This window comes from Epargyreus clarus, unplaced genomic scaffold, assembly GCF_041222505.1.
Source record: "Epargyreus clarus isolate Ecla_fem2 unplaced genomic scaffold, WU_Ecla_fem_2.2 ptg000010l, whole genome shotgun sequence".
Classification (NCBI taxonomy): domain Eukaryota; kingdom Metazoa; phylum Arthropoda; class Insecta; order Lepidoptera; family Hesperiidae; genus Epargyreus; species Epargyreus clarus.
Window position 1 is genome coordinate 944,054 of NW_027332218.1, and position 22,099 is coordinate 966,152.

General features: G+C 46.3%; 1 protein-coding gene across 4 annotated transcripts in view; it reads left to right on the forward strand.

The window, feature by feature from the left end:
* The window catches only part of LOC140745250 (ubiquitin carboxyl-terminal hydrolase 8), a 47,782-nt gene that overhangs the window by 10,899 nt on the left and 14,784 nt on the right, over positions 1 to 22,099 (forward strand). Inside the window, exons 1-7 of one of the 4 annotated variants that reach the window (XM_073076994.1) lie at positions 6,354 to 6,466; positions 6,928 to 7,020; positions 8,197 to 8,314; positions 14,266 to 14,267; positions 19,563 to 19,693; positions 20,512 to 20,611; positions 21,351 to 21,476. In XM_073076994.1, coding sequence (XP_072933095.1) covers positions 6,362 to 6,466; positions 6,928 to 7,020; positions 8,197 to 8,314; positions 14,266 to 14,267; positions 19,563 to 19,693; positions 20,512 to 20,611; positions 21,351 to 21,476 — 675 coding nt within the window. In that variant the 5' untranslated portion in view covers positions 6,354 to 6,361. Of the gene's footprint in view, positions 1 to 87; positions 267 to 6,353; positions 6,467 to 6,927; positions 7,021 to 8,196; positions 8,315 to 14,265; positions 14,268 to 17,824; positions 18,751 to 19,544; positions 19,694 to 20,511; positions 20,612 to 21,350; positions 21,477 to 22,099 lie in introns of those variants that run through there. The other 3 variants (XM_073076993.1, XM_073076991.1, XM_073076992.1) reach the window with 3 other exon arrangements.

Genomic DNA, 22,099 nt, shown 5'->3' on the forward strand with positions numbered 1-22,099 from the left:
TAACGACAGACCCTGTATATTATTAAACCAAGTGTACAGCTTTTCTTTCTCTGATTATTACTAAACGAAGTGTGTGTGTGTGTACAGCGGATCGTGCGGAGCGTCAGCGGCAAGCCGCAGCGCGCGAGGTGGCGGCCAAGCGCGCGCGCATCGACGCCGTGATGGCGCAGAAGCAGCAGCTCGACCGCCAGCGGGAGCTCATGGAGCTCGAGCGCAAGAGGAAGCTCGCCGAGGCCCGCGACAAGAAGAAGCCGCACCGGGACAAGGTGAGGGGGTGTTGGGTGTGTACAGCAGAGCGCGCGGCATCGACGCCGTGATGGCGCAGAAGCAGCAGCTCGACCGCCAGCGGGAGCTCATGGAGCTCGAGCGCAAGAGGAAGCTCGCCGAGGCCCGCGACAAGAAGAAGCCGCACCGGGACAAGGTGAGGGGGTGTTGGGTGTGTACAGCAGAGCGCGCGGCATCGACGCCGTGATGGCGCAGAAGCAGCAGCTCGACCGCCAGCGGGAGCTCATGGAGCTCGAGCGCAAGAGGAAGCTCGCCGAGGCCCGCGACAAGAAGAAGCCGCACCGGGACAAGGTGAGGGGGTGTTGGGTGTGTACAGCAGAGCGCGCGGCATCGACGCCGTGATGGCGCAGAAGCAGCAGCTCGACCGCCAGCGGGAGCTCATGGAGCTCGAGCGCAAGAGGAAGCTCGCCGAGGCCCGCGACAAGAAGAAGCCGCACCGGGACAAGGTGAGGGGGTGTTGGGTGTGTACAGCAGAGCGCGCGGCATCGACGCCGTGATGGCGCAGAAGCAGCAGCTCGACCGCCAGCGGGAGCTCATGGAGCTCGAGCGCAAGAGGAAGCTCGCCGAGGCCCGCGACAAGAAGAAGCCGCACCGGGACAAGGTGAGGGGGTGTTGGGTGTGTACAGCAGAGCGCGCGGCATCGACGCCGTGATGGCGCAGAAGCAGCAGCTCGACCGCCAGCGGGAGCTCATGGAGCTCGAGCGCAAGAGGAAGCTCGCCGAGGCCCGCGACAAGAAGAAGCCGCACCGGGACAAGGTGAGGGGGTGTTGGGTGTGTACAGCAGAGCGCGCGGCATCGACGCCGTGATGGCGCAGAAGCAGCAGCTCGACCGCCAGCGGGAGCTCATGGAGCTCGAGCGCAAGAGGAAGCTCGCCGAGGCCCGCGACAAGAAGAAGCCGCACCGGGACAAGGTGAGGGGGTGTTGGGTGTGTACAGCAGAGCGCGCGGCATCGACGCCGTGATGGCGCAGAAGCAGCAGCTCGACCGCCAGCGGGAGCTCATGGAGCTCGAGCGCAAGAGGAAGCTCGCCGAGGCCCGCGACAAGAAGAAGCCGCACCGGGACAAGGTGAGGGGGTGTTGGGTGTGTACAGCAGAGCGCGCGGCATCGACGCCGTGATGGCGCAGAAGCAGCAGCTCGACCGCCAGCGGGAGCTCATGGAGCTCGAGCGCAAGAGGAAGCTCGCCGAGGCCCGCGACAAGAAGAAGCCGCACCGGGACAAGGTGAGGGGGTGTTGGGTGTGTACAGCAGAGCGCGCGGCATCGACGCCGTGATGGCGCAGAAGCAGCAGCTCGACCGCCAGCGGGAGCTCATGGAGCTCGAGCGCAAGAGGAAGCTCGCCGAGGCCCGCGACAAGAAGAAGCCGCACCGGGACAAGGTGAGGGGGTGTTGGGTGTGTACAGCAGAGCGCGCGGCATCGACGCCGTGATGGCGCAGAAGCAGCAGCTCGACCGCCAGCGGGAGCTCATGGAGCTCGAGCGCAAGAGGAAGCTCGCCGAGGCCCGCGACAAGAAGAAGCCGCACCGGGACAAGGTGAGGGGGTGTTGGGTGTGTACAGCAGAGCGCGCGGCATCGACGCCGTGATGGCGCAGAAGCAGCAGCTCGACCGCCAGCGGGAGCTCATGGAGCTCGAGCGCAAGAGGAAGCTCGCCGAGGCCCGCGACAAGAAGAAGCCGCACCGGGACAAGGTGAGGGGGTGTTGGGTGTGTACAGCAGAGCGCGCGGCATCGACGCCGTGATGGCGCAGAAGCAGCAGCTCGACCGCCAGCGGGAGCTCATGGAGCTCGAGCGCAAGAGGAAGCTCGCCGAGGCCCGCGACAAGAAGAAGCCGCACCGGGACAAGGTGAGGGGGTGTTGGGTGTGTACAGCAGAGCGCGCGGCATCGACGCCGTGATGGCGCAGAAGCAGCAGCTCGACCGCCAGCGGGAGCTCATGGAGCTCGAGCGCAAGAGGAAGCTCGCCGAGGCCCGCGACAAGAAGAAGCCGCACCGGGACAAGGTGAGGGGGTGTTGGGTGTGTACAGCAGAGCGCGCGGCATCGACGCCGTGATGGCGCAGAAGCAGCAGCTCGACCGCCAGCGGGAGCTCATGGAGCTCGAGCGCAAGAGGAAGCTCGCCGAGGCCCGCGACAAGAAGAAGCCGCACCGGGACAAGGTGAGGGGGTGTTGGGTGTGTACAGCAGAGCGCGCGGCATCGACGCCGTGATGGCGCAGAAGCAGCAGCTCGACCGCCAGCGGGAGCTCATGGAGCTCGAGCGCAAGAGGAAGCTCGCCGAGGCCCGCGACAAGAAGAAGCCGCACCGGGACAAGGTGAGGGGGTGTTGGGTGTGTACAGCAGAGCGCGCGGCATCGACGCCGTGATGGCGCAGAAGCAGCAGCTCGACCGCCAGCGGGAGCTCATGGAGCTCGAGCGCAAGAGGAAGCTCGCCGAGGCCCGCGACAAGAAGAAGCCGCACCGGGACAAGGTGAGGGGGTGTTGGGTGTGTACAGCAGAGCGCGCGGCATCGACGCCGTGATGGCGCAGAAGCAGCAGCTCGACCGCCAGCGGGAGCTCATGGAGCTCGAGCGCAAGAGGAAGCTCGCCGAGGCCCGCGACAAGAAGAAGCCGCACCGGGACAAGGTGAGGGGGTGTTGGGTGTGTACAGCAGAGCGCGCGGCATCGACGCCGTGATGGCGCAGAAGCAGCAGCTCGACCGCCAGCGGGAGCTCATGGAGCTCGAGCGCAAGAGGAAGCTCGCCGAGGCCCGCGACAAGAAGAAGCCGCACCGGGACAAGGTGAGGGGGTGTTGGGTGTGTACAGCAGAGCGCGCGGCATCGACGCCGTGATGGCGCAGAAGCAGCAGCTCGACCGCCAGCGGGAGCTCATGGAGCTCGAGCGCAAGAGGAAGCTCGCCGAGGCCCGCGACAAGAAGAAGCCGCACCGGGACAAGGTGAGGGGGTGTTGGGTGTGTACAGCAGAGCGCGCGGCATCGACGCCGTGATGGCGCAGAAGCAGCAGCTCGACCGCCAGCGGGAGCTCATGGAGCTCGAGCGCAAGAGGAAGCTCGCCGAGGCCCGCGACAAGAAGAAGCCGCACCGGGACAAGGTGAGGGGGTGTTGGGTGTGTACAGCAGAGCGCGCGGCATCGACGCCGTGATGGCGCAGAAGCAGCAGCTCGACCGCCAGCGGGAGCTCATGGAGCTCGAGCGCAAGAGGAAGCTCGCCGAGGCCCGCGACAAGAAGAAGCCGCACCGGGACAAGGTGAGGGGGTGTTGGGTGTGTACAGCAGAGCGCGCGGCATCGACGCCGTGATGGCGCAGAAGCAGCAGCTCGACCGCCAGCGGGAGCTCATGGAGCTCGAGCGCAAGAGGAAGCTCGCCGAGGCCCGCGACAAGAAGAAGCCGCACCGGGACAAGGTGAGGGGGTGTTGGGTGTGTACAGCAGAGCGCGCGGCATCGACGCCGTGATGGCGCAGAAGCAGCAGCTCGACCGCCAGCGGGAGCTCATGGAGCTCGAGCGCAAGAGGAAGCTCGCCGAGGCCCGCGACAAGAAGAAGCCGCACCGGGACAAGGTGAGGGGGTGTTGGGTGTGTACAGCAGAGCGCGCGGCATCGACGCCGTGATGGCGCAGAAGCAGCAGCTCGACCGCCAGCGGGAGCTCATGGAGCTCGAGCGCAAGAGGAAGCTCGCCGAGGCCCGCGACAAGAAGAAGCCGCACCGGGACAAGGTGAGGGGGTGTTGGGTGTGTACAGCAGAGCGCGCGGCATCGACGCCGTGATGGCGCAGAAGCAGCAGCTCGACCGCCAGCGGGAGCTCATGGAGCTCGAGCGCAAGAGGAAGCTCGCCGAGGCCCGCGACAAGAAGAAGCCGCACCGGGACAAGGTGAGGGGGTGTTGGGTGTGTACAGCAGAGCGCGCGGCATCGACGCCGTGATGGCGCAGAAGCAGCAGCTCGACCGCCAGCGGGAGCTCATGGAGCTCGAGCGCAAGAGGAAGCTCGCCGAGGCCCGCGACAAGAAGAAGCCGCACCGGGACAAGGTGAGGGGGTGTTGGGTGTGTACAGCAGAGCGCGCGGCATCGACGCCGTGATGGCGCAGAAGCAGCAGCTCGACCGCCAGCGGGAGCTCATGGAGCTCGAGCGCAAGAGGAAGCTCGCCGAGGCCCGCGACAAGAAGAAGCCGCACCGGGACAAGGTGAGGGGGTGTTGGGTGTGTACAGCAGAGCGCGCGGCATCGACGCCGTGATGGCGCAGAAGCAGCAGCTCGACCGCCAGCGGGAGCTCATGGAGCTCGAGCGCAAGAGGAAGCTCGCCGAGGCCCGCGACAAGAAGAAGCCGCACCGGGACAAGGTGAGGGGGTGTTGGGTGTGTACAGCAGAGCGCGCGGCATCGACGCCGTGATGGCGCAGAAGCAGCAGCTCGACCGCCAGCGGGAGCTCATGGAGCTCGAGCGCAAGAGGAAGCTCGCCGAGGCCCGCGACAAGAAGAAGCCGCACCGGGACAAGGTGAGGGGGTGTTGGGTGTGTACAGCAGAGCGCGCGGCATCGACGCCGTGATGGCGCAGAAGCAGCAGCTCGACCGCCAGCGGGAGCTCATGGAGCTCGAGCGCAAGAGGAAGCTCGCCGAGGCCCGCGACAAGAAGAAGCCGCACCGGGACAAGGTGAGGGGGTGTTGGGTGTGTACAGCAGAGCGCGCGGCATCGACGCCGTGATGGCGCAGAAGCAGCAGCTCGACCGCCAGCGGGAGCTCATGGAGCTCGAGCGCAAGAGGAAGCTCGCCGAGGCCCGCGACAAGAAGAAGCCGCACCGGGACAAGGTGAGGGGGTGTTGGGTGTGTACAGCAGAGCGCGCGGCATCGACGCCGTGATGGCGCAGAAGCAGCAGCTCGACCGCCAGCGGGAGCTCATGGAGCTCGAGCGCAAGAGGAAGCTCGCCGAGGCCCGCGACAAGAAGAAGCCGCACCGGGACAAGGTGAGGGGGTGTTGGGTGTGTACAGCAGAGCGCGCGGCATCGACGCCGTGATGGCGCAGAAGCAGCAGCTCGACCGCCAGCGGGAGCTCATGGAGCTCGAGCGCAAGAGGAAGCTCGCCGAGGCCCGCGACAAGAAGAAGCCGCACCGGGACAAGGTGAGGGGGTGTTGGGTGTGTACAGCAGAGCGCGCGGCATCGACGCCGTGATGGCGCAGAAGCAGCAGCTCGACCGCCAGCGGGAGCTCATGGAGCTCGAGCGCAAGAGGAAGCTCGCCGAGGCCCGCGACAAGAAGAAGCCGCACCGGGACAAGGTGAGGGGGTGTTGGGTGTGTACAGCAGAGCGCGCGGCATCGACGCCGTGATGGCGCAGAAGCAGCAGCTCGACCGCCAGCGGGAGCTCATGGAGCTCGAGCGCAAGAGGAAGCTCGCCGAGGCCCGCGACAAGAAGAAGCCGCACCGGGACAAGGTGAGGGGGTGTTGGGTGTGTACAGCAGAGCGCGCGGCATCGACGCCGTGATGGCGCAGAAGCAGCAGCTCGACCGCCAGCGGGAGCTCATGGAGCTCGAGCGCAAGAGGAAGCTCGCCGAGGCCCGCGACAAGAAGAAGCCGCACCGGGACAAGGTGAGGGGGTGTTGGGTGTGTACAGCAGAGCGCGCGGCATCGACGCCGTGATGGCGCAGAAGCAGCAGCTCGACCGCCAGCGGGAGCTCATGGAGCTCGAGCGCAAGAGGAAGCTCGCCGAGGCCCGCGACAAGAAGAAGCCGCACCGGGACAAGGTGAGGGGGTGTTGGGTGTGTACAGCAGAGCGCGCGGCATCGACGCCGTGATGGCGCAGAAGCAGCAGCTCGACCGCCAGCGGGAGCTCATGGAGCTCGAGCGCAAGAGGAAGCTCGCCGAGGCCCGCGACAAGAAGAAGCCGCACCGGGACAAGGTGAGGGGGTGTTGGGTGTGTACAGCAGAGCGCGCGGCATCGACGCCGTGATGGCGCAGAAGCAGCAGCTCGACCGCCAGCGGGAGCTCATGGAGCTCGAGCGCAAGAGGAAGCTCGCCGAGGCCCGCGACAAGAAGAAGCCGCACCGGGACAAGGTGAGGGGGTGTTGGGTGTGTACAGCAGAGCGCGCGGCATCGACGCCGTGATGGCGCAGAAGCAGCAGCTCGACCGCCAGCGGGAGCTCATGGAGCTCGAGCGCAAGAGGAAGCTCGCCGAGGCCCGCGACAAGAAGAAGCCGCACCGGGACAAGGTGAGCCGGTATAGTCCGCGTCATACTTCTTGTACGCTCTGAAGTTGTTGTGCGCAGGTGTAGTCAGAGAGATCATGGAGCTCGAACGGAAGCGGAAGCTCGCCGAGGCCCAGGAACAGAACAAGCCGCACCGGGACAAGGTGAGGGGGTGGGGGCTGGAGTAACTTCACCTCGAAGCGAAGTTTAACTGAGCTTCTCTGGTTGGAACAAAAGCCATCCACAGCCACAGTGAAAGTATCGAGCAGGACAAGTTGATAAAAGATTGAACTTCATTAGGTATAACGTAGGCCAGAGACTAAATGTGTGGATGGACACAGTGATCGTACCAACCAAGGTGAGAAAACTAAAACTAGAGATAAGGTCACGGTAATAGTACTGACCTCGGGCATTCGGTCTTGATAACTACATAATAACCTAATAAATAACCAATAAAACTTCTCTAATCATGCAAACGTTTGCAGGAGGAAGAAGGCGATGTGTACATGGTGTCGCCCACCGACAGTCCCGGGGCCACTGGGCTCAATCGCTCACAATCATCACCCAATATCGCCAAGGTTTGTATTATGTATATTGCCAGTAATTAATCAAACATTTTCGATTATTATTATTTTTTTAATTTTAGAGACGATCAAGTTTCTTAAGTTGAGGAAAATGAGTGATACTACGATGAGATTACGAATTTTCTCTTATTCTGTTTATCAAAATGTTAAGGTAACATATCGATTTTGTCTGTGAACGCTCACATACTTACATGTAGATTGATTTGCAACACAACTTTGTGTGTCCGCAACATATTCATTGTAATTTTGAACAATAACAATCATTACTATTATACTATTTACTACTTTTGTACATTTCTTATTTCCTGTTATAAATAAATATAACTATTTCGACTACCGTCCTTTATCTTACCTCGTGTTTTTTTTTCTTATTTCATCCTATAGTAGCGTTTACAATAATAAAAACAGTAAAGTATTTTACTGTTTTTATTATTCATAATTACATGAGAGAAGTAAAACTTCTTATACATATACATCTATAAGTACACGCCCACATCTGTGCCATGTTTAAACCCCAGTTATGGGAGCTGGGCGTCAAGGAAAGAATCGAAAAGTCTATTTCACGAAAGAATTAATAATTTTATTTAAATTTTACACAAATGTTTGTTACATTTACACAAATATATATACGTATGATAGGTAGAGTCACTTTCCGCGATGGAGGTGAACTGTTGCCATGGCGGACGGCCATCTGCACGAGCGACGCGCCTCGTCAGCATTGACCGTTCCGCGAAGACACGATGCAGCGTGAGCACGGTGTAGGGCTGCGCGATGCAGCCTTAACGTGTAGGGCTGTCTCTTACACGTAACTCACCCATATCATATCATCATCATCGACCCATTACTGTCCCACTGCTGGGCACGGGTCTCCTATCATAATGAGAAGGACTAGGCCATAGTCCGCCGCGCTGGACAAATGCGTATTGGTAGACTTCACATACCTTCGAGTTGTTTTTCTTATAAATCTTTCAGGTATGCAGGTTTCCTCACGATGTTTTCCTTCACCGTTAAGCAAGTGATAATTAATTTCTAACACGCACATAACTCTGGAAAATCAGAGGTGCGTGCCTGGGATTTGAACTTCGGGCCCCTCGATCGAGAGGCCGAGTTTCTTACCCACTAGGCTGTGCCTTTTCTACTGCATTTAACACTTATCGTATATCCCCGCAGGTGTCGTCGGACGAGGACTCCCCGCCGCTGCCGTGGTTCGACCGCAGCGCCAAGCCCGGCAAGCCGCCCGCCGGCGACCTGCAGCGGGACTTCCAGCCCGTCTGGGGGGATGTGGTGAGTCTCAGCTGCTGCTAGCTGGGTGTAGCCCGCGCCAAACTTCTAGTCCGCAACTTGTAGCGCGCAGGTTTAGTTAGCGTATACTCCGTAACGTAAGGGCACGCTAACGCAACCATATGCCCACGGGCGAAAGCGGACAGCGAATTGTCCCGCGCTGTCTTCCAATGCTATATTCGGAGCGGACTAGCAGTTTGGCGCGGCCTATACATTGTTAAAGTGGGCCAGTGCTACGATAGCGATTGCTACTAACTGTGCATACTACTGAAGTGTGCTAAGACTAACTACTTAGTCTATATACTTATATAAATTGTTATTATACTAACATCATATTTTGATATAGACTCTTAAAGTGTTCCGACATTACAATATACACAACCAAACTACACTAATACCGACTAACCTAGAATCCTAAGAGACAACTACATTTTAAGGTTCATTAACTCCGAATAACAATATAAACAATACTACCCCAACACTGATTAACTAAATAGACCTGTATATGTCATACATACATACATATATGTTAAAAAAGTTAAAAAATACATATCCATACCTTAATTCGCAAATCAGGCAGGTCCACTTTTTGTCAAAATGTTTTTTTTTTATTTATTTTGATTTCGTTCAACGCCATTTACTATCAAGTGAAAGTGTACGAAGACTAGTTAAGTATTGACAAGTTTCAGTCTTTAGACAAAACATTGGATAGTGATTATTAATAACGAGCGTACGACAAAGAATAGGTTATCATATGGTCCCCTGGTAAGTATTGACACCATATAATGTAAACTTCTAACACAACGCGAGAAAAAAATTGAATAATATACAGGTAAGTACTGTTAGCATACACTAACACAAACAACCATTCATAACACGACAAATTACAAAAAACAATCATTTGGTCATGTAGTATTGAAAATAATCTACATTCCTTTTTATCTTGAAATTTAAGTGGATTGCACAAACTAAATTAAGAAGGAGTTCAAAAAAAATAGTTTTAAAAACTGGTCATTTGGACCAACGCGATGAACTATGGTTTAAACCCATCTTGTTCGGTGTCAGCCCGGCAGTGGGACGGTAATAGAATAGGACAGAAATTATGTCTTAAGTGAACAAACAGCTCTCCTTTAAAGTCGGAGATGTTTTGGTTCCCCTGATGTTGCAAATGTCCATAGGCGACGGTGATTACTTTCCATCAGGTAGCCTGTCTGCCTTATCACTAGGTTTAAATAATATACATAAAAAAAAAATAATTTCACTGTTTAAGTATGGAAATCAAAAGATATGATGTGATGATATTTCTGAGATGAATTTTAAATTATTCTTAGTACTCGTGTACGTTATATGTACAGGCGGCGTGGGATTACTTGAATCGGACAATACGCACCAATCAATAGTCTTCCCAGATGCCCTCAGCATTCGAAAAGGCGCAGCTTACAATTTATATACGATTTGTTTAGTATTTTTCAAAAAAAGTGATCGGAGTGGCCAGCTCGCCGGGTAGAATCCTGCGATTATATTGCAGCGACTGTTTGCATTTCGGCAAGAGATGGCGTTACATGTATTCTGAATCACGCTATCGATGTTTTTCAAACAGCTCACCTGTATACAAGTTTTGAACTCTGACTTGAGCCCTAAGCATCACCTTGCCTGATGGTAGATCTCATTTTACCAAAAAGTATATGAAGATATCTTCAGTCTTTGATATATCAATCATATCTCCAAAGAGTCTGGGTTAGCTGAAGAACAATTCTTGCTGGTATGGAAAAAGTAAAGAAGCTACCAATTTCCACGCTCGTAATGTTTTGAAAACATCGCTGGTCTTCAAGATATCAAGGAGTAATTGAACTTAAATTCAAATGTACCTCTATATTATCAAATAAAGGATTAAAATTTAAGATTTTTTATTTTTCTATATAAGGAAGTACCCACGCCGCACCCTGTATAAAGCACTTGTGCAAAATTTTATTTTAGATCGATTTAAGTCCTGATTTGTCAGTAAATTTTATAGGATTTATTAAGATACAGTTAGAAAGTAGTTTTAAGGTAAAAGGTGAATATTTTTTCAACAATTATTATTATTAATTAATTTTAATGACTAACGCAGTATACTTTCATTATTTTAATACTAATATTTGCATGCACTAATTATTTTTCGTAAAATGTAACATATAAATATGTATTGTTTTTGCAAATCATTTATTGTAATTCTAGTGATTCTACTGGGTTATCCTTATAATATACTTTTTCCTTAAACCCGGTTTACCACTTTTTTCCTTTAAAGTTACTAAAGTAGTATAACTTCAGTAATGTATTTTTTGTATATTATCCGTGCCTAGCCTCGTGAGCTGTTAAGTACTCAATATAAGTGTAATTAAAAGAAATATACACACCTACGTCACTACAAAGCCGCGGTCACATGGCGTCGCGAATGTTATAGTGACGTACACTGGTGATTTGTGAAGATTTCTATAGCAATATACAATAAGCTACACAGCCATTGAGACAAAATAAGAACTAGAAATATTGCCTAATTGCAATGACATTCCAAAAGCTTTCTAACGAAAAAATATCTGGATTTTTGTATTCATTGACTGATTTTTATTCGCGATATGATAATATATTTTTTGTGGTACTATGGGCCATTTACAAAAAGTCAATTCATATATTTTCTACTATGTAGTAAAGCTCATTTTTTTAAATATAATCAACAATTTTATTAAACCTTATAAGCATACTCCCTCAAGCTTGTCTTAAACATCCCTTTGATTTTGTACTACTGATCGCCTCACGTGCTTTAACTTGCAGTCCCTTTTTGGAAACCCACAAAGACTTAATTTCTTTAAAGCAAAAGCATTTATATGAAAAAGAAACTTTCTTCACCACTATATGTAAACTAAGCAGTTGTCATCCGTCACTTGACGACATGTGTAATTATATCTAGTAGGGGTGTGCGAATATCGTTCGAATCGAATCGAATCGAATATCAATATTCGATTCGAAATTCGAATCGAATAATTCGAATTTCGAATTATTCGAAATTCTTCGAATAATTCGAAAAAATTTGAATAATTCGAAAAATTTCGAATAATTCGTAAAAATTTCGAATAATTCGAAAGTTTTCGAATAATTTGCGAATTAAGGGGGTATTCTAGTCTAGAAGCATGAATTTCAGGTAATTTTTTGAAGTGCCGTAAAAAAAGGCAATCAATATTTTTACCATCAATTTTTTTATAAGTTATTTATTAACATTACAAGAATAGGATCATCCCCAAATTTCAATTTTTACTATTTTTAAAAAATTCGAAAAAGTCAAAAAAAAAGTACAAAAACAATTTTTTTATTCAAGCAGTCGGCATTTTGTGAAAAAATTTTTTTCCAACTTTTCCCTAGTTCATGCCATAATTGAAAATAAGAAACCCTGAAAAAATTCGAATTATTCAAAAATTTTCGGATTATTCGAAAATTTTCGAATTATTCGAAATTTTTCGAATTATTCGGGAACTTTCGAATAATTCGAATTTTCGAATTATTCGATTCGAGTTTCGAATCGAATATTAAAATTCGATTCGGAACGAATAATTCGTAAGTTCGAATTATTTGCACACCCCTAATATCTAGTGTAAATCTTACCGGGCACGTGTCCCGACACGAACGGAGACACGAGTGGGGGATTAGTGGTAGTCTGGTGGTAAGCGGATTGCCCAATTATACCCTCGGGCGAGCGTGCATGTTAATAGAATAAATGTTTCTATTGAAGTGATTAATTTATACCATTGCGCGAATGGATGATGTATCATGGTTGAAATTGTCACGTTTTGAATTTGATAAAAATGAGGGATTCCGTCTTAGTTTTCGGTAAAATTGTTCTGCTCAAAATTATAAGACAGACTAAAATTACATACAATGGTTTAACTTAATGTTCAAGGTTAGCAGCGACTCCGTAGCTGCTTTGACTTACATAGGTTTTAAAATTTATTTTTCATTTGATTTTTCACATTCATGCCGCCTTCAGTTCTCACAAAAATACCCTAAATATTTTTGGGGTAAAAAAACTGACCATTTACCCTTTTTGGGTTAAATTCCCCTATAAATTGAATTAAAATCACTTGTCACTTGATTCTATTTGTATCCACAAACTCCAAAACATTAAAATTATCAACAAAACATAATTTTAAACTAGTGTTAAAAATCGCAAAACAAAATTAACTAAACGAGTCTTTCATCTTAAACTAGTATTCTCACTTTAAAGCTAGAGAATCAAGGTCGCACCCCTCCCCGAGGGGTGGCACCTCGCGGGGGTGGCACTCACCCTGAGTGCCGCAAGTGACCAGTCAGCTCTTTTACCACTCGAACCGACAAAGGCCGTTTTCGCGAGAAAGAAAATTCTGTTTATACAACGCTGTGGATATTATGCCACGGATTAAAATAGCGGGTGTTTTTATCAATTTTTATTATAGCAGTCTGAATTAATGTATGTTTGCACGTAAGAAGTTAAACTTCGTTAGATTTTTTTGAGATGGAAAATAAATGAGCAGTTTTTACTCGTATGTATGAACATGAGAAGTTATACTTATTTGTTTTTTCTTGAGATAGCAAATACGCTTGATATCTTGATTGTTTTAATGCACATAAGAAGATTAACATCTTTTTTTTAAATAGCAAATAAACGTGCAATATTTATTATATGTATGAACATAAGAAGTCAAACTTCTTTAGTTTTTTTAATTGCATTTGAGCATCTATCTGTTTTTAAGTTGTCTCTATCGCGCATGCATCTCTACTCAACCCCAGACAGAAGGGAAAGTAACCAGAACATATGCACATTTAACACTCCATTTGTTTTAATAAGTGTGACAGTGGTACCATAGCAGTCGAGTTTTCAAAACGCACCAAATCCAACAATATACAACCAACATCCAATTAAACTGTCCGATTTACATTGACTGGCGCGTCATGGCCAGCGTAGCCCATTCGTTGAGTTGCGCGTGCCGGCTTAGCGTACGGCTTCAGCGCCTTGACCCGCGGCGGTCGTGCGCTTCGGTGGACTTCGCACGTGCTGATAGGCATAGATGAACTTGATTGATGATTTATAAAATAAGTAGCGAAGGGACATGCAGTCCATCTGATGGTATGTGGCAACTGCCGCTCATGGACATGTGCAATCGACCACTGATTAAATGAAAGTCCTACCTAGACGAGGAACAAAGTTGGAACGCCTTCTGTAAGTGTGTCTCCCTTACAAAACCCTTCAAAGCTGAACACAGCAGCGCTTAACACTGCTGTTTTTAGGTTGAAAACACTTGATCTATCTAATTTGAGAAGTCCGACCGCGTGAATTTCTCGTTTAATGTTAACGCCAAGTTTTTATTAAAAGATATCTATTGTTAGAGAAAGGCATACGATGAAAAAAAAGCTGAGTATCAGTAACAAATAATCGCAAAGATTTTCGCACAAAACATAGGGCATGTTAGGACTTTAAAGGTTACCAAAATTTTGTGGATAACTAAACCTTATTTGTGCACTCGATCACGTGTACTTTCTATTTAAATTTTACACGCTGAAGCTCTAGATTTTCAGAGAAAATAACGTTTGGACACTTCATGCGAAATGCTTATCGTGGCGTGAAATTGTCGCTAAAATATGTATTTTTAATTCTTTACAAAATGTTTATGAAATAACGCCTGATTTATTAACCGGATAATATTGTGATTAAAACAACTCCAGATTTGAAATTTATAGCTGCCATCTTATAACATTGTTCATTTGTTTTGAGTCATTAATATTTAACTTATCTCGTTGTTAAATCCAAGCAGAACATTTTTGAGAAAAAATAATAAGCGACGAATTTCAAATTCTACTTCTCTTTAAAAGATACAATGGTACTACGATTTCTCCTATTTTTGAACGAATTACTTGCTTTTCTCTCTTTACAATAAGTTTATACATTTGTAGGCGTTAACATGTTTTCTATATCAAACTTTTGGTCATTACCGCATTTGGTCCACTGCAATCACCTCCACGTATTGACGAAAAGACATGTTACGAACTTTCTAACTAAAATTTCATTAACTATCGCGTATGCAAATAAATATAGGCTCCAAGTTACGTGTTTCGCCTTATTTTCTCCACAGAAATTCAGGTTGTAATCCAAAATTTCGTGTCATTATGGCATACCGTAGCCGACTAAAATGTTATTAAGGCACTTCTTGGGCGCTACCCGTGAACTATCGCGCTCCATCGCTATATGTTTTACTGCGGGCTTCCTGCGAATAATTACATGGTTAGCATCCGGCGGTCCGAGTTGTTATTTATAGGGTGGAAAGGTCAGGGCCGTGGTGGCTCGCCAAGGGTTCAAGGTGTTGCGTACGCTAAACGCTGGGTGGTTATGCGAAACAAGTGGGATCGATTTTTGCACGGGTGCTGTTAAACACCGTATGTTATGGGGTAATCGGTGTTTGAAATTATACGCGTGGACTCTGATGAGTCTGTGAGGTAAATGGGTGAACAGATGGATGATAGAATAGATATATTAAAACTGTTCAGTACGTTTTCATTAGGATGTCAGTTCGTCATCTTGAAAACACTTTAGGATGTAGTTCCTTACCGCACCCCTTTATTGTTCATAATTCTGTAATACGATTTCCAAAAAAGAATTCATTTGTTTCCGCCTGTTTATTAGCCTTTTATCACGTTTGCCCCTGAAGATTTACTCTTGTGAAATTGCCGCCATTCTACGCCTGGATACTACATTGAAACCTTTTGATATCCACTTCAATTTGAATCGCAGTTTCCCTTTTACTAAGACATGGTTCCTATTCTGTGATCATCATCATTACACCTTATGTCTTTGAGAAATACATATTCTTTTATTTAGTTTAAATAGCAATCGAGCCGATTTGATGTTAGTGGTCACAGGCCCTAATGAACCCTGAAAAGGACAGTAGTCCTAAATGGTGCTGCATTGCTACTTCTGTGGACCATCTTAAAACTTTATTTTATTACAAAGCAAATTGTCTTTATATCACAGAGGCTCAATGAATCCGCAATTCAAGGCTGATGATTGCGTTTAATTCTGCAAGCATCCAACCATATGGTAATGACATAGTAGGGCTTACGATGTAAACCTTACATAATGACATGTATCATCTGATTGAAGCTTAATGAAGACTGACAGTTCCAACTATTACGGTGTTAGACTAATACTTAAATTACAAAACACAGTCACCATATGAATATCATGAATGATAAAAAAAACACCAAACTGCTTTCAAATGTAACCTATGTCATTCTTATAATTTATACGAATCCAACGATACCTCAGACGTTAAAATCCGTCAAACCGTTTGTGCTGTAGGGCACGTCAAAGAACGAGACAAACAAACATACAGACATACGCCAGAAAATGGTGCCTTTCGTTGTTTGGTAAAAATTCTGCGTCCATAAATAATTTTGCATTTTTTTTTTATAATATAGGAGTAGCATACAAGCATGCAGTCCACCTGATGGTAAGTGGCTACTGCCGCCAATGGACATCTGTAATCAATCCCAGATAGGATTAGTTATTCCTACCTGAGGTCGGCCACAGATGCGCAGCCACCCCTAACTTAGCTGGAACGCCTCGAAAAAGTCTGTCTCCCTTCCCTTACCACACCATTCAAACCGGAACACAGCAGCGCCTAACACTGCTGTTATTAGACAGAAATAGGTGTGGCGGTGATGCCGCCGGAGTCGAACCACAAAAGGTTCTACCACCTTTAGATTTTTACAATTCATATTTTTTACAAGGTGTTCGAACCGATATAATTCGACCTAGGAGGTACCAACGATACACCGATTTCTAGCTCGAAGCAATTTGGTGAAATGGTTTGAATGCTCGCTGGCTTACATGTGAAGCGAACATTTAAGTCCTCAGCGAGTCTTTCAACGGCATTTCTGGTTGGCTTCATATAGAGCCCCGGTTCTATATTAGGTTGGTCAGATCGACAGTGACCACTTACCACCAGGTGGACTGCATGCCCATTAGTGGCTACTACATGCTACTTCAATAGTATAAAACGCTATACCACTCGTTACTATAACTATTTTAGCCAATACCAATAAAAATAACATTATTTCTTCTACACCTGTTAATACAGAACTTGAGTAAACATCGATTAGAAAACTATAGTGGCAGAATAGCGACAATAAGTGAGCATGCCAATAGTTCGCTTTTACATCGTATATAAATGTAAACATGATGGTAACAAGGTGTGCGGTGTGCGAGCGCGATCAATCAAAACGCTTAGCGGTAACGATGGCAAATATGGTGACCGTTCTTTTGGCTTTTGAACATATACTTATACCAACGGCGTTATTGGTTATAATAATGACAGACATTTTTTACAAACACCGACAGATTTTAAACAACACCGTGAAGTTGGTTGCAAATTTTGCAAAATTTTTACTAGTCAACTTCATGTTTTTTCAATATGATAATAAAATGTACCAAGTTTAGGGACCAGGATTATATAATTGTTGAAGAGGTAATTCTTCCAAAGACATTCATGTTATAATGCGTCTCTCTTGCTCTAAACGTATGCAACAAAGTGTGAGTGAGCAAATACAGAATACACTTGCTTCTATTCATATTTTGTATCTATTGATTGATCAGAAAACACTATAATGGCAGAATAGTGTCGCAAAGTGAGCATGCAAATAGTTATTACATCGTATATAAATGTAAACATGATGGTAACAAGGTGCGAGGTGTGCGAGTACGATCAATCAAAACGCTTAGCGGTAACGATGGCCGCGCTTTTATAACGCGGGAAATGTGGTGACCGTTCTTTTGGAAAATTACGGAATTATTAGAAAAAATAAGCTCATTTGGTCATTTACTCTATTTGTGTTTGAAAAGGGCGAAATATCTTCCACTAACATGAGTATTACGCAGGGACAAATATGGAGATCTGGAGGCCCTAAGCCGAGAAGAAGCCCCAAGTAGAGGAGGCCACATAATTATTTTCTAAGTAAAAGGATATTTATCCGTCAAATGTTTAAAAAAATGTATATTAGCAAACAATTTCAAACAATAATCAATATAGTATTTCAATTAGTTATTTTAAAAAATTATGATATCGGTGAGTAAGTGAAAAAATCCTCAAAAAAAGAAAACTAATCCAATAAAAATATCATACAAGAATACGCACCGTGTTCACCCACCACCCCCACTAACGAGTGGGGGTGGGGATGTTTAAACACCCCCGTCGGCGGCCACGTGCGTTAGTCCCGTCACAAATACACCCAACGCTCCACGTTTGCAACGCGCACCAATATTTAAACAAAATATATATTTTTCAACGTTCAGAACACCTTTAAATTCCAACAAAACGCCACATTTTATTACTATCGAGTGCCGAATTTCTAATGATTGTGAAGAAATAAATGAATAAATAAAGGAAATTTATAAGTGGAAATAAAATTAAACTACATTAATGTGTAGTAATTTAAAAAGAAACAATATTTAGTGTAGTGATACGTTTAAAATACAGTGCGAAGAAGTAAAGTGAAGAACAAAAATATTTAAAACTCAAAGTACAGTCGCAAAAAACAAATGTTACCAACGGTGATTTCAACTCTATTCATACTGTACTTAATAGTACTATTAGTGCTGGTGTTCCCGCTGTCAAAATACACCAAATCTAGCATGTTTTACTTTTAAATTACAAAAAATAAAAGAACAAAACAAATTGAGAATGAGAAAGAGATAAAAGTTTCCTAATTTTGAAAATGAGATGTCAGTGCCATAAAACGAAGTGAGTGTTTTATCCACTTTGTTTATGATGCGGAGACAGTAAACAGCAATGAAGCTTACTACTGACCTTGTCCTTCGAGTTTACGATGTCCCCTTGAAGATATAGCTTTCATGAGAAAAGGTGCGACTGAAGAATATTTTTCTTTGATATATAGAAGTTAAATGAAGAAAAAAGCTTTTAATAAGTTTGTGTGTGCTAAAAATCTACTTAAAAATAACTGTTTACAATTGTTTCAATAGACTTATCGAAAAACGGAATACAAAATAGAGCCATAAATAAATAAACTAAAATCTTTAACAAGAAACCACGAAAAGGAAAATAACTCGAAATAGTTATAAAAATCGAAAACGAAAAAGAGATATAAACTTCCAACCAAACGGGAAACCACGAATAGGAAAGTAATTCGAAATAGAAAAATCGAAAATGAAAAAATAACTTCCAAGGAGCCTAAGTGAACATTTTGCGGGGGCAAATTTTGTAAATCGACTAAGTACTCAAGTGTAGTGAAGTGGAAGTGCTAAGTAGTTTCGTACAAAAGGAGCTCTCGTTGGAGTGGCGATGCATCTCGCGGCACGCAGCTAACATGGTGCTCAAAGTCAAGGTCCGCCTCAAGCACAGCCAGTTCGTCTGGCTCTTTCGTCGAGTGAGTATTGATCTATTTAATATATTTTTTATTATAATCTTCTGATGATGTCTTTTTGAATTAGGTTTACTATTTATTTGATTATAAATAAAAGGTTAGCTAACATACGAGTATTGCTGAAGAGAGTAGGTGGGTTTCTACTCTTTTTATGTCCCACTCTTTATGATAAATAGCTGAAGTTTCTCAGTTCGGGTCAGTAACATGCCTTTACAAGGACCTATGTCTAGTTGTGGATTAAAGTGAGCTTAAGAGAAAAAGTGAAAAGAAGTGCAACTCATTTTATGTCCCATTAATGGGCATATGCCTCATGACGAGACAACGTCTGGAGTATACTCCACGCCACTGTACCAATGCGGATTGGTTGAGACTAAAATAAGTTGATTTATGCTGTTTTATATGATAACCTACTTGTTACGCTAGTCGTAACACCAGTGTAGTCATTATTTTTTAAAAAAGAAACAAATATAAAATATTTGTAAATAAAGAAGAACACTTGATGAAACTGTTCTTCTCGACTATACATTTTTTCAATGCGTTTGTTTTTTTCTATTTAAAGAATCTAAATTCTTAGTATAAACTAAGAATAAAAAGGAATGTAGATTGAATCCTATTAACTGACCATCACCTATTTTCCCATGATGCACTTAAAGAAGTATAACTTCTGTAAGTCAATCGTCAAAAAACATTTGACCAAATGTTACGCACCAACATATCATTACCTACACAAATAACATCACCATCACATCACACACTAACAAACGGGAACACCTAACGGAGTCGCGTGTCTCATGCAGCTCGCCTCGGTGTTCCAGGGGCGCGGGCTGACCGGCCTCAAGAACTTGGGGAACACGTGCTACATGAACTCCATCATCCAGTGCCTGAACAACACCGCATTCCTCGTTTCCTACTTCTGCAATGGAACATATCAGGAACATGTCAACAGGTTTGTTTAATTATTTATTTATTGGACACCAACATAATGTACATTTATTCGTAGGTGGTAGGACTCTTTGCGGTTCGACTCCGTTGGCAATACCGCCACACTTATTTTTGCCTAATTACCGCAGTGGTTTGCGCTGCTGTGTACTTATGTGTTAAGGGAGACATACTATTCCGAGGCATTCCAACTTAGTCCTTAGGAATAGTGGTAAATTTGTTGCCGAACTCAAGTAGGAAAGTAATCTTATCTGGGGTTGTTTATATATGCGGCGGTAACCACTTACGGTCAGGTGGGCTCTAAACTTGTCTGCTGTTCCTTACAATATTACAAAAGAAATGTTTGGTCTGGCGGGTTGCTACTGACGCCCTAACAGAAACGTTTGTGATAACGTTCACTATATGTGATAACATGTGGATTATAGACAACATACTAGGTGTTTGGTTAGTAGTTAAACATTTGGGGTCACAATTAGAGAAATCGGAGATGCTGGCTTGGGGGTGTGCCAGACCCAGAATTTAACTTTTAAAGCAAAATATGACAAAGAAAAAAAAATGTAAAACAAGCCTTTTTTACTTGTTAATAATACAGACCTAAAAAGTTGAAAACAATTGAAACCCGATGTATTAAATATTTGCGGTTTTATAACAGACACATTTTTTAATAAATAAAAGCGTGTTACATTGTGGTAAAACTTCCCTCAACTATGATGGTTTTTAAAAGATGGTGGTAACCCCCCGGGCCATTGTTCCTTATTCAGGAGGTAGTGTGTTTAGGTAATCAATGGTAATATGATAGTGATGTAAGGTTCCCATTGGGTACAGGACGCACAGCACACGCGGCGCGATCGCGGAGGAGCTGGCGGCGGTGGTGCGCGCGCTGTGGTCCGGACAGTACCGGTTCATCGCCACCAAGGACCTGCGGGTGAGGCACCACCACCACACACCACCATCATCATCGCCATCACCACTACACTACCGCTACACCCATTTAACACTACCGCCATTAACATCACCACTGCCACTACCGCCATCATTATCACCACTCTCCCACCATCCTCACCACACTCCCACCATCCTCACCACCACACATCATCTCCACCCTCCCACCGTCCTCACCACCCTCCCACCATCCTCACTACACTACCACCATCCTCGCCACACTCCCAACATCCTCACCACACTCCCACTATACAGGGTGAATTCTTTAAATGGGCCTTCGTGGCCAAATCCGAAACTATAAGGTTAGCGAACAACGCTGAAAGGAGTTACGAGGCCGATTTTAATAAAAACTAAAACTGCAACATTAGTTTTTTTAAAATATCTCTGTTACACCTATTTCTGCCTTATAACAGAAGAGCTAAGCGCTGCTGTGTTCTGGTTTGAAGGGTGTGGTAAGGGAGACATACTTTTCCGAGGTGTTCCAGTTTAGTCCTCAGAGGTACCGGTGCGTCTACTACTTATCTAATCCTATCTGGGGTTAATTACAGATGTCCATGGGCGGCAGTAGCCACTTACCATCAGGTGAACTGCATGCTCGTCTGCTACTCCTAAATTAAAAAAAAATGTTGCGCCATTGTACAACGTATGTAGTACTATCAATACATACGTCTTTCGTCTCAAATCTCGATCAGTCGTTAGGTTCTTATGTACGTGTGTTACAGAACGAGGTGGGCAAGCACCAGCGCGCGTTCCGCGGCAGCGAGCAGCAGGACTCGCACGAGTTCCTCACCATCCTCATGGACTGGCTGCATCTCGACCTGCAGTTCTCCATTAAACCACCCCACAAGGTACACTCCGCGCCAAACTTTTAGTCCGCTCTAAGTATAGAAACGAGTCGCGTCGCAACAGCAAATTGTAGATATTAGCGGGATGAAGAATGCCCCCCCGGCACCCTTCGCTGCCCGCTCTCGCCCGCGGGCACATAGCGCAATTAGTTTGCCCTTACGTTGCTACGGTGTATATGGTTGGTCTGGTGGGACTCTGGTCTTGACTGGGGTTGAATGCAGATATCCAATGGCGGCAGTAGTCACTATCAGGTGGACTGCATGCTCGTCTGTTACTTTTATATTAAAAAAATATTTCCTATTTCAGTTAATTAGTTGTAAGCACTGATGTTTTTGTTTTTAAAAAATCACGATCCGCGTGGCGGTCGTTGTACCAATGTGACGCGCGTAGGGTACTGAGTTCGATCTTCGGCCAGACTGATATCTGAATGAATTTATATATCAGTTCCTGATCTGCGTGCTTATGTATTCTTCTTTTATTTATTTATTTATTTATGTATTTATAAGTTGTTATATACGTAAAAGTAATCAGTAGCAAACATTGTAGAAATACAGGATAAAGTCTTTGTGTGTGTTAGGCACAGGTATTCATAGAATGGGGCTCTGAGCATAGAAAGCGTTTGTTT